At 38.5% G+C, this 19,335-nt stretch overlaps 2 protein-coding genes across 2 annotated transcripts in view; both read left to right on the forward strand.

The window, feature by feature from the left end:
* trappc8 (trafficking protein particle complex subunit 8) overlaps positions 1-19,335 on the forward strand; it is a 106,177-nt gene that overhangs the window by 45,010 nt on the left and 41,832 nt on the right. The window lies entirely within an intron of this gene.
* Positions 795-16,619, forward strand: commd2 (COMM domain containing 2). The gene is made up of 6 exons (XM_046049204.1): positions 795-1,114; positions 2,166-2,243; positions 13,618-13,700; positions 14,914-14,988; positions 15,100-15,198; positions 15,539-16,619. Exons 1-6 carry the CDS (start codon positions 1,048-1,050, stop codon positions 15,746-15,748), a joined length of 612 nt encoding a protein of 203 aa, XP_045905160.1. The 5' UTR covers positions 795-1,047; the 3' UTR covers positions 15,749-16,619.

Raw genomic sequence — 19,335 nt, forward strand, 5'->3', positions numbered from 1 at the left:
TTGTACAAGAACACATTTAAAGAGCACCATAATGTGTTCATGTTTTTGAATGGCGAACTGAACATATCAGTTTATGAATGAACTCTCACTGAATTAAACTCAATATAAACTACTAAAGTAACAGAAAGCACTACACATTATGAAGAGGTAGCACAAGTAAACAATGCCAGGTGGAACTTGCGCTGCGTTCCAGACAACTCCAAACAAGACAACCATTTGTCTGTTTATTATTTACATATTTTAAATCGTAAACCAACTGAAAGTCAACAAAGTATATTGGCCTGTATTAATGAAAGTATTTAAGTATTTAAACCTTTTTTTATTTGTGAAAATGATAAAAGGCGATTTCACTGCTCTTTCGCCACATGCAGACCACATTAGACCAGGTCCAGATCCAAAACCACCACAGCTAGAACTCTCAAACCTAAAGTTTATTATGTCAGAGAAGCCAGAGACTTTTGGAGACATAGTCCTGTAAAATCTTTATTCCATTGTGAAAATGTAAAAAGTATTGCTTAACAATTTTTCCACATAGTCTTTGTTCTTCATTTGATAAGCCCACGTCTCTCCATTTCATTGGTGATGGACATGTAAAGAGCCTACAACATTATTATTATTATTATATTTACCTTTTGAACAAGCATCAAAACATAAATTTACTCTTGATAAGTTTTTTCAAATCTGACAGTCTGAGTTTTAGACAGCGTTAAGGCTTTGCCTAACAGCGTTCTTCACAGCAGTAAGAGGTGCAAAAAACGGAGATTCAGTCGCTCAGCAACGTAAGTTAACTTTCACTTAAGTTCCCCTTAACTTTGGCCTTAACTGCCGAATCGGAAGCTAACTTCAGCGTAGTTAATGGGCTTACCCCTTGGATCAGGCTCGCTGAAGGAGGTGATTGAGTCCAGAAGATGGCAGTAATGCAACAACCAGGACAACAGCTGCGGGGGAACACCAAAGAAGAAGGACGCGCTGCGGTTGACCGTTTTCCGGGTTGTTCCTGACTGATAAAGTGTAGTTGGGTTGTTGAACAGGACGTTCTCGTTCAGGATGCTGCTGGTTTTGTCTGAAGACCACAAGGAGCACCTCGCCTTCCTGCCGAAGGTCGACGCCGCAGGTAATGAGCTAGTCTGACGGGGGAAAGGGGGCACGGCAGCGTGAAGGGATCTGCTGCTTCTGTGATGTTACCTTGTGACTGGCAGCTGACTGTGAACACGGGGTGCATTTAGAAAATATTTAACCTTCTCTGTCACCAACGCAAAATGTTGACGTTCAAGAGTAGAGCTGGGAAGTGTCAGGATAACAGAGGATCTCTCATACTGCACAGCAGTGGAAGAACAATTAAGATACTTTGTAGTGTTGCTTCTCTTCCTTAACCAGTCAAAACTAACTGCATTACAAGTACAGAAACATAATCAGCATGTGTGCGTGTCCTGGGAGCTAATCTGAACTACTTTAGTCATCATATTTTAGATGACTCAGTAAAATCTGAATCTGTGACAGATCTACTCTATTAAATGTAGCTGAGTAAACATTTACCTAAAAATAATATTAATATAATAATAATTTTGTGAAGTAGAGAACGTAAAGAACATCAAATACTCACATATTTGCATTTCACCACTGATTGCAATGGTTCCTTGGAACCAAATGCACATTTCAGTCAAAAGGTCCCTTTAAGACTGTTAACGTTACTCTCTTTAAAAATAAGTTAACCTGATGCCAGAGCATCTCATCTACCACTTGAAACTGTAACATTATTTAATGGCTTAATATGATTTGATTTTGTTGTGTATATGAAATAAAATGATACATTGATTCTAGTGCCGAACAAGACACATTAAATATCGCTCTCTGATATGGTTTAACATAACTGGTATGCTGTAGCCATTTCCTTGCCTTTATTTTTGGTGTGGAAACAGTCAGGAACTCCCCTCCAGAGCACACGGTTTGTAATTTGCTGCTGAAATAAGCATCTACCTTGCATGCCAGCCTGTATCATCAGTGGGTGAATGTGATGTAAGTGAAGTGCTTTGAGTGGTTTGGGGATGAAAAAGGTGCTATACAAGTAGAGTCCATTTACCATCATCCTAACCTGAAATATGAATTTTACACATTGATGGCTTTGGTGTTTCATTCATTGAGCATTTGTGTTTTTTGGTCCTCAGTGGTTAGAGAGTTTGGACGCATAGCGCTGGAGTTCCTAAGGAGAGGAACCAACCCCAAGATCTACGAGGGAGCAGCCAGTAAGACTATACACTATATTGCCAAAGGTTTTAGGACAGCCCTCCAAATCACTGAATTCAGGTGTTCCAATCACTTCCATGGCCACAGGTGTATAAAATCAAGTACCTCGGCATGCAGACTGCTTCTACAAACATTTGTGAAAAAATGGGTCGCTCTCAGGAGCTCAGTGAATTCAAGTGTGGTACCGTGACAGGTTGCCACCTGTGCAGTAAGTCCGTTCGTGAAATTTTCTCACAACCAAATATTCCACGATCAACTATTAGGATATTATAACAAAGTGGAAGCGATTGGGAACAACAGAAACTCAGCCATGAAGTGGTAGGCCACATAACATCACAGAGCGGGGTCAGTGCACGCTGAGGTACACGGTGCACATTTTTACAGTTAATAGCTATAGACCTCTAAACGTTGTGTGGCCTGGGTTTCCATGGCTGAGCAGCTGCATCCAAGCCTTACATCACCAAGTGCAAGGTGTCAGATGCAGTGGTGGAATCACGCTTATCTGTCTGGTAATCCGATGGACGAGTCTGGGTTTGGTGGTTGTCAGGAGAACGGTACTTGCCTGACTGCACTGTGCCAATTGTAACGTTTGGTGGAGGGGGTTTATGGTGTGGGGTTGTTTTTCAGGGCTTGGGCTTGGCCCCTTAGTTCCAGTGAAAGGAACTGTTAAAGCTTCAGCATACCAAGATATTTTGCTAATTGCTCATGCTCTCAACTTTGTGGAAACGGTTTGAAACAACAAAGAACTGATTCATTTTCTTTATTATAACATAATAAATATTTTAATATAATTTTTTTGTATTAATAAAAAAAACTAGTTATTAATACTCAGTCAATTATTAATTGATCCGTTTCAATTCTAAAGGGTTGAAGTTTCAAAACTCCAGGACATCTCTAATCACAGAATGTCGTTTGTTTTGCCTTCTGTTTTTGTTGTTTCCTGAGCCTGTCCGAGAGCCACACACTGTCCATCGGCTCGTCGCGGTTTGACGGCCTTCTCAACAGGCTAGGCACATGGGAAGGCAGCCCGGCGGGACTCAATGTTTAGAACAGCTGATTTGCTCCGTGGCCCCTCAACATTCAGGCAGCGGCAGGAAACAGTCTAACAGTAGACATGGTTCTGATTTGTGGCTCATGGTGCTGATGTCGAGTGTCCTTAATGTTACTGGTCAGCTGTTCGTTTGAAATACTTTACTGACTCCATTGGCCGATGAAGTAGTGAAAGTTAATTTGAAACGAGAGATGGTTTCAAAAGCAAAAACTTGATGGTTGCTTCAAAGCAAAATTACAACTTTAAACAAAAGCAAAATGAAGAAAAGGTAACAGTCTCTAAAGGTTTGCGAGACCTCATGAATATAACTAAACATTGCTGAGGTAACGATGTAAGCGCACGGCATGAAGCACATGGCACAGTTGGGTTTGGGGCGTGTCCAACTCTAATTCTGATAGTTTGACAGCAGAAAAAATGGCCTGTTTTATCAGTGAAGTGTCGGAACTCCAGTCTGTTAACAGAGAGAAACTGATTCTCACTGCGCTGTGTTAATATAAAGTATGATGAACCGTTCGTGGGTCACATCTCTCCCCTACACTGGTTTCTTTGTTTTGTGTTTTATTGATGGATATGATGTATGGATCAGGAGCACGGCTGCTTTACCCTTAAACAGTTTCACTGTATGAACCTGGACTGTGTATGAGACCTTTTGGATGTGTAGAACAACACAGAACATCAATTAACATTAGATCCTGACCGATCCTGTCAGCGTGTCAGAAGATTTTAATAATCAATGAAGTTACTCTGCTGTGCCTTGTGCACAATGCGCAACAAATGTCACAGTGTCACAGTAATGCGCCCCTAAAATAACAACAGTGAAATACTGCCATGATGTTAGACCTGTTTTTTGGGTCAATGGCACATTCACTTTCTGCTGTCTCAGTATAACAATGTGCCAACAATTTGTCTGACCACACCTCATTTTAAGACCAGCACTCCCATGGCCGCATAGATGGGCGCAAGTACATTTGCTATTTAAACGACTTGGGGCTTGACATGAAAATGACAACTGTGCTGGTTGGAAACTAGCAATGACACTTGCGCTGTGCTTTGCACAGCTTTGCGCTGGGTGCAAGATAGGGCCAATAATCTTTTTGATAACCATAGGTTATCAGCCTGCTATGCCAATTTCTGTATTTGTTTTCATCCTGTGGGTGGCAAAACGTCGGTGTTTTCACTATAGATGCAAACAATTACCTACTTTACCCAATATTCTAAACACAGTCATTTTTCTAAATTATGGTGCATTAAAATGACTGACTATTGTTGTTTTTATAGGCAATAGCCTAAATGGTGGTGTAAAACTATTCTTCATAGATTTAAAAAAAAAACACGAGGGAGAGACGCACTTCTTAAGGGACACAAAAGACACCTGTAGCCTATCACAGGGAAAGACAACTTTGCACTAAGTCTATTTCATAGGCTCTGTGTTTATAGACCATACTTCATGTTAGGCCTATAGGCATATGTTTTATATCTTAGAATAATTGCAAGCCATAATTTAGGGCTACAGGCAGTTTGAAAAGTCGATCCGCTGCAGCATTTGTTTTGATGATCATGCCTCCCTAAAAGTTTTCACTCTATTCAGCCTAGCCTTGCTGTTGGCAAATGAAAATTAATAAAGCATTTACGCATGTTTACTCTGTGCAAGTGGATCGCCATCAGATGATGAGCCATCAGATGCAGAATGAATCCATGACACATCATGACTCTTCTAACCTCCCCACCATAAACCTCTCCTTCACTCGCTGCACTGAGCAAGTCTGCATGAATGTTTATTAGTAGACTAAAGGTGTTGCCAGTAGCAACACAGAATGTTTATATGAAGTGAGAAATTAATCGATCAATTTGTGTGTTTGGATCAATTTCTACCTGCTGGCCTAAATGACGTTTTTGTTTTCAATCTGTCTTTATATTAACACCTGTTAACAAAAGTGGGTGGTAGCCTAGGCTACATAACACACTTTCTTACTGAGACTAAAAACTAAGACTGGGGGACTATGAATATTGTATAGAAACAAATAGGCCTAGGCTACAATGGAAAAACGGCAGCAGGTAAATTTTGCCCGTTGGTGGTTCTAGACTGGGGGGGCAGAAAATATAACCGTGCCCTTGTGGCGCTGGGGGTAGACAAAGGTCATGGAGGTTTCTCCTGGCAGAAAATTGTTGAAGGCAGGAAAGTTTCAGGACCAGAGCGTAATAAGAGTGCGAGACAACAAGGTTTTCTGGGATTTGTTTGTCACTCCTCTGGGGCATGTCAAACGGTGGGAGGTCACCTTTTGTCTTGAGGTTTCTGTATTTTAAGAAATTTTTATTTAATAAGAGTTAATGTCTCAAAGTCTATTTGCGCATGTTCTATCAAATATCTTTCCACAACGACGACACTCTTCTCAGGGTCATAAGCAGTTATACAATCCCATAATTACCGGTATAAGCATTATTAAAGGTGAAAAGGAGAAGATATCATTGCAACTGTGCTTAAAGCCCCCCTCCTGCAAGTTTTAACAGCCGTTTTTGGTTAACGTTAACGGTGTGGTTAATAGTCGGACTTAATACATTACCATGACAACCAAAAACTGACCGGCAGTAGTGTTCACTAACGATATACTGTGTTAACATCACTACACTGTAAAGTTTAGTACACTTTACTGTCTGGCAGGAGTAGCTATTACTTACCCATGATAGAAACTAATGTGCGAGTATCAGCTGTTCAATCACACAGTCGATGGCCCTTTCACGCACTGCACATGAGTTATCACATGCAGTACGTTATATGGTGCGCTTACTTTGCCACGGTGGGGTCTATTACTCTATTGAACTGTGCTATTTTGTCTACAGTTAGAGTAAAACCGTATACTTGATCTTCTGCATGTAAAGTTGACTTATGAACTTTACTAAGAGTATAAATAGTAAACTGGAGAGATTAAAACGGAATCATTTTATTTCTGCTTATGTAGGCTATAAGAAACAACATTGTGTATGTACATCACCACTACTTATATCACACTGACAACAATGATATCTTTATTAGCTTTAGCTGTAGATATTGTGTCCCTATATGAGTGGGCATACCATCCAGCTTACAGGCAGGCACTTTATGAAGTCCTTACCTTTTATGTGTTGTGTCCTGAAGAATCATTTTATACAGCCTCATTAGGTTGACAATAAAATGAAATCACATTTTATGCGGTTGTAAATCTCCCGACAGGATCGGTCAGGATCTGGTGTTAATTCATGTTCTGTGTTATTCTTCACATCCAAAAGGTCTCACACAGAGTCCAGTTTCATACAGTAAAAGTGTTTGGAGTAAAGCAGCCGTCCTCCTGATCAACCCTGAGCTCCATCAGAGTCTAAATGTGGATTATAGAAGCTGAAAGTTTAATTCTGTTTCCTCTGTCTGTCCTGTCAAGTTTATTACTGCAGGTTTTTTCTGTTTTGTCTCATGATATTTGCTGTGACATTACTGCACGGATGGAAACGTTTAAATGACTGACAGCAGCCGTTCTAATCATCAAAGTAAATCCTTAAAGAAAACACTCATACATCAATATAACACACAAGAAAGAAATTGCCTGGATAGCTACAGAGACGGTGGAGGTGGGGGTAAAACGTCTATGCAGATGCTGGTCTCTACTATATACAGTGACCACAACTCTACTGTACACTAACAATAATAATAATAAAGCAAAGACGCAAAGATTCACAAGACCAGATTTTTTGTACATCAACATTTCTGTACACCATCCAGATGTCTCTTGATTTAACTTAAAACCTTACAAATATATTCAGAATGTAATGACAGAATAACAGCGGTATGAATGTTAAAACGATCTTACACCTGTGGGTCTTTACTGTGCCGGTGTTGCTGGACTCTGCTGTGTTGGCTGCAGTGGTCTGCGTGTCTGAGGGCTCTGTGAGCTGATCTGGCCGTTCGGTTCGTTAGCTTCCACCGCTGAGGGTTGCGGAGCGTCACAACTCCGAAAACGATTGAGCACATTTTTGATTCGCCATCATTTTTAGTAAAACTGCCAATATTCAACATCTACACAGTTGATTTCTTGCCTCAAAACTTATCAGAAGTGGATTTAGTGATGAAATAACGTATGAAAAGAGTACAAAACATTCTGTTCTGGCCTCTCTCTCAGCTTCTTTCCACCCCTCGCTTGAATGCCGAAATGAATGCTGGAATATCTCTGCCGTCAAGTTCACACAAGTTACCAACCAATGCATCCTTGATAAAATGGGCGTGTCAAGAACATTTCAGGGATTTTTAACCATTCTTGCCAAAATGCAAACTTGTGTATTGGGACAGTATTTGGGCCACAAAAGATGATGTTTCATAAGAACACAAGTACAGACAAGAACACAGATTGAGACCACGGTGCGTTCCAGTTGACATGGGACGTCGGAATTTCCGAGTTCAAAGGTCAAAATTTCTAAGGGAACGCCCCCTTAAGTCGGAATCCCGACTTGGGAAGTTGGGAGAACCGCACTACCCCGAGTTCGTGATCCAAGATGGCTGTCGGGGTATCAACAGTTAGTGAAAGCTGTAGTTTATACTGTTTATTAGCACTTCTGTGTACTTGCGAGTCATATAAATGTTCGTACACAAAGTGCTTTCCAACAGATGTCTGTGAACGTGTTGCTACAGTGTTTAGTGTGAGTAAATACCGCTGAATACGTTTTCTTAATCAACCGGCGTATCAATAACTAACCTGGCTAGTTGTAAACAAACAGCTGGCCGAGTGAGGTTTTCCGACTTGTTAACTGGAACACCGTCAACTCAGGTGTGACGTCATTCCCAGCTCCGACCTCCAACCTCCGAGGTAAATGGAACGCAGCATTATTTGCGCTCCGAGGAACGAGGATCGATCTCTGAGGAGCTATGAGCGATGATACACCAGTGCATCCTTCGCGGAAGTCTTTTACTGACCGACACATCACCACAGATTGAGTGTATCACTGCAAAGAGTTAGGCTATATTTGATTTCTTTTATGATTCAATGTCTAGTTAAAATCTGAGTTCATTGTAGGTCTGAACAACAAAAGCACCACACACAACTTTCTTCATTTAGCCTATTAGAAAGATTTTATTTTTCTTTTATTTCTGCCATCAACTTTTATTATGGAGACAATTATAGTCAGAGAGTCTGTCAGCAAGAAACACGTTTTACATAATTTATTGTCTTCTATTCAGTTACATGTGAGGCTGGTCATTCCTGTGTTTAGTCCAGTAGACGACAATAAAACATAGTAAAGAAGCTAGGAGTCGGACAAGTCACTAAACTGCACTAAAGTCTCTAATGAAGCAAGCAAATCCAGCTGATCTCACCTACTGCATCTGATGAAAGCAGCTGCGAGTAAAATCAGCTGATGAAAGAATGAATGAAAGCTGCTGCGCTAAAAAAAGCGTCGGATTGCTATAATGGAACATAGTGATCAATCGGTGATGAGTGATGTGACTTGCATAAATTAAATGCATGCAGTAGACTAGTGTTAAAGAATATCTGAAGACCGTGACTTAATGAGAATTTAGGTGTACGGTGGACTCCATCAGAATACTCAGACACAGTATGGGACATGTACATGACTTCTGTGATTCTTGAGATCAGGGACAAAAGAAATCTTGATTATTTAAAAAAATATTTGTTGTTAAATGAGGCTTTGGCTATATAACCATGTTTTGGAACAACCTCCCAGTTTTTAATTTGTCATAAATCACATGTTTTGCGGGATCAGAACTAGATTTTTCTCAACACCATCAGAAACATAGAAATGTCAAAAAAATTATTTTGAATGACCTTATGTGTCAAGTGTTCAAATTATACATTAACTTTGAAAATGCAACAATGTTATAGACAAATATTCTTGATGGAACAAAACATCGTCTTTTTTTTTTAAAAAACAACAAAGTCCATCTGACGGAGTTGACAAGGCATCGACAGTGTTGACACAAAACTGACGGTGGTGACAAACTTGTAAGACAGAAAAATATTTAATTCAAAATTATCATTGAACTCTCACAAATATTGTAACATTATAAGATACGAAGAAAATACATTATATAACCAATCTTTTTTTGGATTAACATCTCAAGGGAGTAGAGGGACTTTACAGGCAATAGTCCATGAACATAACCCCATTGTAAAGTCCACAACCTCTTCAGATATATGCTGCTTGTACACAAACTACAAACCCCAAATGCACAGAATATTCAAGTAACACCTGTTTGGAAGACTCCACAATAACTGATACCAGGTGAGGAGTCCTGACTGGATATAAAAAGTTGCATCCACCAAAGGCTTAGTCTTTGCAAGTAAGGATGCATTGGAGCGCCCCACCTTTGTGGCAAAATTTCAGCGAAAGGTACTGGGTGGTATGTATGGAGACACAGCCCCTCATTTGCATAATGAGGCAGAAATGCATAGAGAAATGTAAAAACAGGAGGCAGAAATATATAACCATTGTGGAAATAGGGTAGAAATGCAAAGGAAGAAGAAAAATACAAAAATATTAAAACACATAAATAAATACATTTTAGAAGTAATTAATAAATAAAGTTGAAGATTATAACGGACAATAAATAAATAAGTTAATTATTACAAAGGTGACTAAATAAAGAAGCAAATTAAAAGATTTATACATTTTATGTCTCCTTGTATACTTTAATTACTACCTACATTTATTTATTGATCTACTTTATATTTTGGGCATTTAATCAGATGCTTATTTATTTATTTCTGAATTTGTCAGGATCAGTCATAGGTATGGGGGTGCATCAGTGTCTACGGCATGGGTGAGCTGTATGTGTGTGAAGGTACTACTGACCGAGGCATAAATTGGGATTTTAGAGAGACATCTGTTGCCATCAAGTCGACGTTTCATAAATTTTTTTCACCTTTTTTGATAATTCCTGTTCCTTCTCTTTCGTTCCTTCACTAATAGCTTCTCACTAGCCATTATGGCCTGAAATGCATTTCATTATGCAGTCAGTATACTTTTCTGATGCACAAGTATAAGCAACACCTTATTACATATTGAGTACTTGAGAGGCTATGAAAATGAGATTCGATTCAAAACAAAGTTATTTTGTGGCAATTGCTTAAAATTCAACACATGAAACTGAATAACAGTAATATCAAATGTTTAGGAAGTAATGTCACTAAAGTAAATATACTAAAATGAGGAATAATGCACTTCAGTGGCATTTGTCAACACCGTCTTAGAGACAGTCAGCACCGTCAGACACAAATCCTGATGGGGTTGACATCTGACGGAGTTGACAAAATACCATATTTCCCCTCAAAACACATGTGCTCATCACAGGAGCCATTGTTTATCATTAGTTGCTAGTGACCTCTATAATCTACTTAAATTAAGAATTTATAAGAGAAAATATGATACAAATCTTGCATTACATTAATTATGGTGCCGAGGAGGTGTAAAATATATAGAATCTAAAAAAACTTACCAGAGCTAGAGTGGTCTCATAGCATTAGAAAGAACAAGGAAGTGATAAAGGGGTCCTCAGACTTTTAGCAGCCTTCAATTATTCCTGATTTTTTTTTTTTTATTTAAAAAACATGTCTGACTGTGTTGACAAAAACCCAGGACACAAGTTAAATCGTCTAAAAAGTACATTAAAATCTGTTTTAAATTGTAACTTTTGATACTTAATACTTTATTAAAATATTTACTGAAATGAAACGTATAAATGTATGAATAATATTATGTAATTGTTTTACCCAAAACTATTTTATCTGGTGGACATGTTTTTGTCCCAGATCTCAAAATGTAATCATCACCTTCCTATCTATAATGCTGCATTCAGACCAACCGCGAATTTTCGCCTCGCGACGCTTTCCTCACGTGAGTACATTCGCTGCAAGTGTTCACACACAACGCGAGAAGGCGATTATAACGTGAATAAACACAACTCACCTTTACTACAACTGTATGAACCCAAAGTAAACATTTTGCTGTGATTAAATAGCAATAAATGGATTAAACTGATGCCGAAATAACTACAACATGATGCAGATTTGTTAAACATATGAATTCATGCTTTGTCAGGTCTATCAGCAAGACAGCAGGACAACAACTTCTAAAATGTTTGTTTTCTGAATGGAGTTCGGATCGATCAGGGCTATGCTATGCAAACTTGGTCACAGTAAAGTACAATAATAGCTGGAATAAACAAGCTAAATGGAAAATGACGTCACCATCTGTAGGAAATCCCACAGACTGTTTTATAGGCTGCTTTATGTTTGCTGCAGTGATACGGAGAAACTCTTGTAGGCTAAAGCGATATCATCCTACTGAGATTGATTAAAAGCTTTAGGCCATTGTTGCCTACATGTTTTTACAGTAAGCCTATTTACTGCTTTGAAATGTGTTTAATATTTTTTATTTGCTCCCAGTCCGTTTCACACAGCCTGTCGCAGCCGTTAAAATTAATGGGTTTCATTTTTCTTTTGTTAGGCTGAATATTATGAGCAGTTTGGTAGGGATATTGAAATACTACATTTTAATATGAACGTAGGCTATTTATTTTAGGTTAGTAGCTTTCTTATAGGCCAACTACAGAGACTGGTCATTTAGCCCACCTCCCCACTTTTTGCGATGTGGGTGCAGATAATGAGATTCAGTCTTTTAACAACTATTTGAGCACTTTTTATGGCATGAATGGATGTTTCGTTTCATTGCTTTATGAAGTTAATTTAGAACAATGTTTGGAACACTTTTGAGCGTGTTAAATAAACTAATAGCCCTATAATTTTTGCCCGAGTCTTTTAATATGGAAACGCCGACACACAGTCGAGCTGAAAGAATAAGGCTGATATTTTCATACAGCTCATAAGAACACATCAAATACCGAGTTGATTACCAGCTTCATGGTACCACTTACCCCAACCGCGATTGTTAGGGTTAGTTAAGCCAGATAACTGAAAGACATCCTGGGTATGTTGAACTCGCTTCGTGGTACAGGCCCCAGCTCTCTGAGCCGGTGTAACACCAAAATCCGTGACCATAACCAAGTACTTTTAGTGCATAAACCCAACCAAACTGCAATTGCTTCACATCGTCAACAAAGCCTCTGGCGCTTAACTTCCCATTTGGGTCACAGAATCTGATAGGTCACACATTTTGGTGTCACACCTGTTTTGCTCCGCTCTTTGCATGGCTACATCTGCATGGAGCATTCCAGAAATTTCTGATTTTGCTGACTTGTCCAGATTTAGTTGATTTGATGTTTCTATCATGATTAGGTAGGCTAAGTTGTTAAATGGTTTGTTTTTTGTCTGTGCTTACTGTTATACTGTCGGGAGCCTGCAAAGGGTGTTTTATTTTGAAAATTGACCAGATTGTCTATGCCGTTCTGTGTCTGACTTCCTGCCTGGTTCATCTGCTCTGTGCTGCTTGACGCTGCTTCTGTCAAAAATAGACTGGCAGTGAATTTTGAACTTTATCTGGACTTTTTCTTAAAAATAATTGTAAATCGAATCATAATCGCACTTAGATTTTTTCCCCAAATCGTTGAGCCCTAGCAGTTAGTTAGCAGTAGTAAGCTGTTACTTCAACAACAAGTAATGCTATCTATTCATCAGGAAACTCCGTAAATCACAGAGCGGTGTGGCAGAGCATCCCAGGGGACATGGGGAACTTTAAGACACCCAAAGTTACAATGTTGCCTTTGGAGACATGTATGTAGGCAGCCGACTTTTGATGTAAACAGAGCAACTGCTGCAAATGGGCCAGTGACAGCCTATCATAGGCTGTATTGTATTCCTTACAGAATGTCGGACCCTGCATTAGTGTTACAATGATCTTTAAACTTCTCCTTTAAAGGTCATATATTGTGCCTGTGGAAAAACCCTCAAGTCTCCTTTTAGACAGTCTTGAAAATTAAAGCATTGAAGCATTTTATTTAACCAAGTAAACTGTGCTCCTAACAATAGTGGGTGGGGCACTAGCAAAATCAGTTTCCAGTTAAAGTGTCAGGTCTGCAAAACTAATAATGCCAATTAATGCAAGAGGTAGGTGGACCCACAGTAAAACAATCCACTAGTAGATAGTAGAAATAGTATTCATTTAATAATTTTGTAGAGGTCAATTCACCATCAATAACTAAAAGAAACAAAGCATAACGAATTGGAGGTGGTGAATCTGGCTGTAGTAGTAGTTTGATTTATATTTTCACTAACCAAACTAACCAAACTGAATCATTAGCACATTTTTCCAGATCGTGCAACTTTGACACACATGCTTATGTACCATCTGCCAGGACTCAAATTAAATCCACAATTACCCACTGCTTGCAGGAAAGCTGTGTGTTTCTGTGGAAATGGTGCAGCATGGAGTGGAAGGCCTGATGTTCCTGATGACAGAGAGCGCCAAACACATGGTGACTCACACACAGACACACGCATGCACACTCCAACACTTCTGTATGAGTTTCACTAAGACTTTTTTGATAACTGTCTACACCATTCTGAATTCCAAGATCTATCTATCTATATAGTGTGTGTGTGTGTGTGTGTGTGTGTGTGTGTGTGTGTATATATATATATATATATATATATATATATATATATATATATACATATATGTGTGTGTGTGTGTAATGTATGTAGTTACTGTTGCTAAGTCCGACAAACTGTTGGACCTGACAGAGTTTTATCACGGCGCTGCCACTGTTTATTATTGCGCTCCCAGGAGAAATATTGTCAAATTTTTTGGAAAAACTATCTCAGAAAGAAGCAGACAGTGCATTTGAAGGTTGTATTCAAACTGACATGAAAAAATAATGATAGAAGCTAAAGCCTTATGATCACAGAGTAAAAGTGAACCACCATATCACCTGACTATTGAGAAAGAGGACAACGATATGTAGGATAAACACTGCTCCTGTACAGCTGGGTAGGCCTCTGTTAACTATTACAATCATTAAAAAGCAGAACAGTAGGGCTATATAACTTTACATTCAGTAGTAACATTACATTAGGAACAATCCAAAGCCTACATTTTTCTGGATTTGTTTTAGGTTTTGGAAAGAGAATAAATCTTACATCTCCTTTTAACCTCTCTGGATAGCAGCTGTAATTATTACAAGTTCCCCAGGAACAGCGTTTGACCAGATCTTGGAAAAATACGGCAGAAGAAAGCTAGAAAACGACTCCTTTTACATGGAGTCAATGGAGCGCAGCCATGAAAGTGTGGGACCTCAGTTAGAGCATGACCTATACTCTGCTGTGATTGGCCAGCCGCGTGTTTGGGGCATGGCTTAGCAAAGGGTCAATTACCATAACTTTGAACCTAGGCTAGGTGTACAGGTGTGTGTCCAGGATAATAGATTTCCCCTTCAGTTTTTACTTTAACAGCAGAATTGCTGTTACTTGTCACATAACTTGGACCCAGAATGCAATACTTCTACCTGTCCTTTTCCACCTATAACATGTCTGTAACATTTAGTGATGATTAGTGTTTTTTCTGTGCACCATGTGTCATCACAAAACACTAAAACAGCAAAAACTAGTGAGACAGATATTTCAGTAGCTGTGGCATACATTCAAATATTGACGTCAAGTGTGTGTGTGTGTGTGTGTGTTTGTGTGTAGCTCTCTGAAGTGGATTTCCTGGACTCTGTGTTGGTTTTGGGGTTTGGTGAAGAGCTCAACCAGACCCTCTTGCAGGTGACTCTTTGTCTGTTTTATTTATCTGAGATGATTTGAGCAGTGAACACTTTACATGAGCCAATGTGTTTGACTTCACTGCACTCCAGCTCATTGTTGCTTTTGTTGCAGCTCTACCTGGAGCACCACAGTCAGATCCGCAGCATCCTGAATCAGTTGCCCTCCAATCTGCCGACCTACCACAACCTGGAATGGAGATTGGATGTACAGGTGTGTGTGTGTATGCTGGATAATCTAGACATTATTATTCAACTACTGTGTATTAAAATGGATAGATTAATTACCAAGATTAGAACCATCAGTCAGTGTGTCACTTTACACCATGTGACCATCTTGTGAGCATGCAGGTATGAAATGTGTAAGACAGGCTACACTGCAAACTGAAAAAACCCTGCATACACTGGTTTATAAGTATAACCTGTGCTCATACATTTAGTGTTTTTAGCACTTAGAGGTGTAAATGTTACGTTTATCAATATTCAGCTTTTAACTTTTCCCCATTGTTTCTCTGTCACTCCTTGTTGTGGTTTCCCTCACTTGTTCCTGCCAGTTGGCGAGCCGTTCAGTCCGTCAGCAGGTCATTCCCACGCTGACAATGCGTCTACTATTGACGAAAGGTTGTGACAGCTGCAGTGACCACAGCAGCAGGGTTCTCCAGACAGACCCCAGCACCCTCCTGCATCTCATTTCCACACTGGAGGCCGCTCTGGCTGCCATCAAAACCAGCCACGCTCGTCGCATTTTACGCAACATCAAATAATCCCTCAGGTCATTTTCTGTTTGTCACCTGCAAAACATCACATTTACTGCCTTTACACATGGAAAATATTAAGCAGTGCTGTACTCTTCTTTTGATGTGGTCCTGCAGGTCATTGTTTATTTCCCTTGACTAACGATAAGTGCCAAATGGTATTTACTGTATTGTATGAGGCTTTCTACAGTGCTGCTGATATTGGTTTTTAAGTGCAAGTACACAATTTTTTTTGTTAGTTAAAGGCATCAATGACCCTGACTTCAAGGAGTACAGTACATCCGTGTCAATATTTGACTGGAACAGAACCTGACATACGTTGTAATATGATGCTGATGAGTGTTTAAGCTCAGCAGAAGTATGACAGTAGTTGCTGTTTTCAGTGAAAGCCATATGATGTTAATTCAATTCTTGTTGGTATCCTGCATAACAATGCTTTTTAAGAGTTTAGAGTAAGCGGAACAGCATGGGTTTAGAGGTAGAGCTGGTCACTGACTAATCAGAAGATCTGCGGTTCAATCCCACGCTTTCCCCAGCCTGCATGTCAAAGTGTCCTTGGGCAAGATTCCAAACTCCTTTCTTTCTGATGAGTAGTGGGCACCTTACGTGGCAGCCTCTGCCCTCAGTGTGAGAATGTGACATGTAGTGTGAAGCACTTCAAGTGGTCAGAAAATTAGAAAAGCACTATACAAGTTGTGTTGGTTGCTCCTGAGCCCTGTTTTGCACAAAGCTTAGTGAAAACTTTGCACAGTAGAAATAGGAATACAATTGTTTTCATGCATAGAAAATGATTTTTCAAAATCCTCTTGAATGCATATGCAGATCCTCCTTGTGAAGAAGATGATGATCTTTTTTTTTTTTATTAAATATATTAACCCAACTCTAACTTCCTTCCAATTTATTTCATTCCCTCACACTCATGCATTGTGTAATATTCAACATTTTTATTTTTCTACAAAATAATCAGTTCACACAGACACCATGGTCTTCTTTAGTATTCACTAGGTTTATCACAGGAGGAGGCAACAGCAAAGGAAACTAACTAACTTTCTATGCTACTTGTATATATTTAGAATAAATGACTGCACAAGGGAGAGGGACATAGTTTCATTAATAATTTGTTTATTTGTCACAAGGCAATAAATCATTTTAATTCTTTTGGTGTTATTGGAATACATAACACTTACAAATTAAAAAAAATCTTACTAACTGTGGCATTGGGCTGCAGGCATAATTAAAATAAATGTTATTTAAATACTTTTACTTTTTGTTTCACAAGCAAGATGCCAAATGAGTAAAGATAACCTTCAGCTTAAACAACATTGTGTTTTATAAAAAATGATCTTGTCATTTCACCTCATGAAATGAGGTGACTCTCTTAAAGAAAATAAATCTCCTGTGAATGATGGGTTGATAAGTGAATTTTATAAAGTCTTTATTAAGACCGTAGCCCCATTTTAGTGTCTTTATTTGAAGTAGCCTAAGAAAAAGGAGCTACCACCTACTCTGCGTCAAGGTCTTATTAACCAAACCAAACCAAAAAAAGATAAATTAAGTATTGAGAATTGGAGGCAAATTAGTCTATTAAATAATGATGCCAAGATATATTTGCTTTGATCTTGGATTGGATAATATTATCAATGAAGAACAATTGGGATTCATGCCCGGAAGGAATATATGCAACAACATACGGTTAATTCTGGACATGATTGATTATAATGAATATATAGTGGACAATAGTCTTATTTTATTTGTTGACTTTTATAAAGCATTTGACACAATAAGCCACCAATTTAGTCATTAAAAGCTTTGGATTTGGAAACCAATTTCTAAATGCTGCCAAAACACTTTATAAAGGGTGCAACAGCTCAGTTAAGTTAGCACATGGTACGATAACGTACCCCTAGATTTGATATTGGTCGTGGGATAAGACAAGGTTGTCCGCTTAGCCCCTTTCTGTTTTGTTTCAAGGTATAGTGTCCTTAAATAGAGAATTTAAATGATCTCAACTGGCAGATTATACAACTATTTTTCTGTCAAATAAAGAGGAAGTGATCAAAGCAATTAGTTGTATTGAGGATTTTTCTATTGTTTCCGGCTTAAAAATGAACCTGAACAAATCTGTATTATTACCACTTAAAGAATGTGACCAATCAGGAGTAGACAGTATACCTGTAAAGAACACAGTTAGATACCTAGGTGTAGTCATAGGTAAGAATGAGAAATTCCATAGTAATCAAAACTTCAACTCTATAATTGAACAAATAAAGAGAAGGTTCAAACATGTGGTTGATGAGATCTTTCATTGAACGGTAGAGTTCTACTTTCTAAAGCTGAGGGAATATCCAGATCTGTCTATGTCTCCTTATCATTGGAAATGCCTAGTGTAATATACAAAAAAATTGATGCAATCCTAGTTAATTTCATATGGAGGAATAAATATCATTATTTAAAGATATCTTATGTAACACAAAAAGAAATGGAGGTCTGGAGGTCTTAAGTTTTGAAACTTTAAACAGTACTTTGAAAATTAAATGGCTAAATAAGTTAATTCCGGAAAAAGATAATATGTGGAACACCTTCCCTAAAAATATATTTAATTTAATGGGCGGAATTGAATTTGTATTAAAATGTGACTATAAAATTAAAAAATTACCTGTAAAGTTATCAAATTTTCATAAACAAGCTCTGCTGGCCTGGAAGTTAATTTACAAGCATAATTTTTCACCAACTAATTACTGCATTTTGAACAACAAGAATATTCAATATAAAAATAAATTACTATATTATGAGATATGGGGTGCCAATGGTATTGTATTAGTTAAACAGCTTGTCAGTGCTGAAGGGCAGTTACTAACTTATCAGGAATTCCTCGCTGAATTCAGTTTACCAGTTACGCCAAAAGAATATGCAGTGGTTTCTGATGCTGTGCCAAGGAGGGTGCTGCAACTTCTTAGAGGTTTGGTTAGTGAGGTCTCAAGGATCCAACCATTTAACAGTAGTATATTCCTTGGAGAAATTGACATTACTAAAAATAAATGTTCAAATAAATATATCAGGAACTGCATACAAGGAATAACTCTTTCTCCAGGCAGATTCTTCTGGACTTCACTTTATGGAGAAATTAATTGGCAGAAAATGTGACTTATTATAGACAAATTCTGTTTTAACAACAAAGTAAAAGAGGTTTCCTTTAAGATATTACATCGTATATGTGCAGTTAAAAAGACGTTTGAGAGATTTAGATTGAATATAGAGTATTCTTGCACTTTCTGTCAATTACATGAAGAAACTGGACAAACGTTTCAACTTCAGGAAAAGGACATTTTTATATGTTTTGAAAGAAACGAGAAGGAAAAAGATGTAATTTTTTTTGTACAGTTGGTAATAGTATTGGGTAGGGGCCAGTTGCAAAAAAGTTTAACGTTGAGCCCTGAACCCCAAACCATAATCCCCCCTCTACTAAACTTTACACTTGACACGATGCAGTCAGGCAAGTACCGTTCTCCTGGCAACCGCTTAACCCAGACTCCTCCATCGGATTACCAGACAGAGAAGCGTGACTCTTCACTCCAGAGAACACGTCTCCACTGCTC

The sequence above is a fragment of the Micropterus dolomieu genome, linkage group LG05, assembly GCF_021292245.1.
Source record: "Micropterus dolomieu isolate WLL.071019.BEF.003 ecotype Adirondacks linkage group LG05, ASM2129224v1, whole genome shotgun sequence".
Taxonomy (NCBI): Eukaryota; Metazoa; Chordata; class Actinopteri; order Centrarchiformes; family Centrarchidae; genus Micropterus; species Micropterus dolomieu.

Excerpts from the sequence above, each read along its gene's own strand:
- commd2 (XM_046049204.1), top strand. The coding sequence starts at position 1,048 with ATGCTGCTGGTTTTGTCTGAAGACCACAAGGAGCACCTCGCCTTCCTG. Across the intron at positions 13,701-14,913 it reads CAGAGAGCGCCAAACACATG|CTCTCTGAAGTGGATTTCCT; the intron begins GTGACTCACACA and ends GTTTGTGTGTAG. Across the intron at positions 15,199-15,538 it reads AATGGAGATTGGATGTACAG|TTGGCGAGCCGTTCAGTCCG; the intron begins GTGTGTGTGTGT and ends TGTTCCTGCCAG.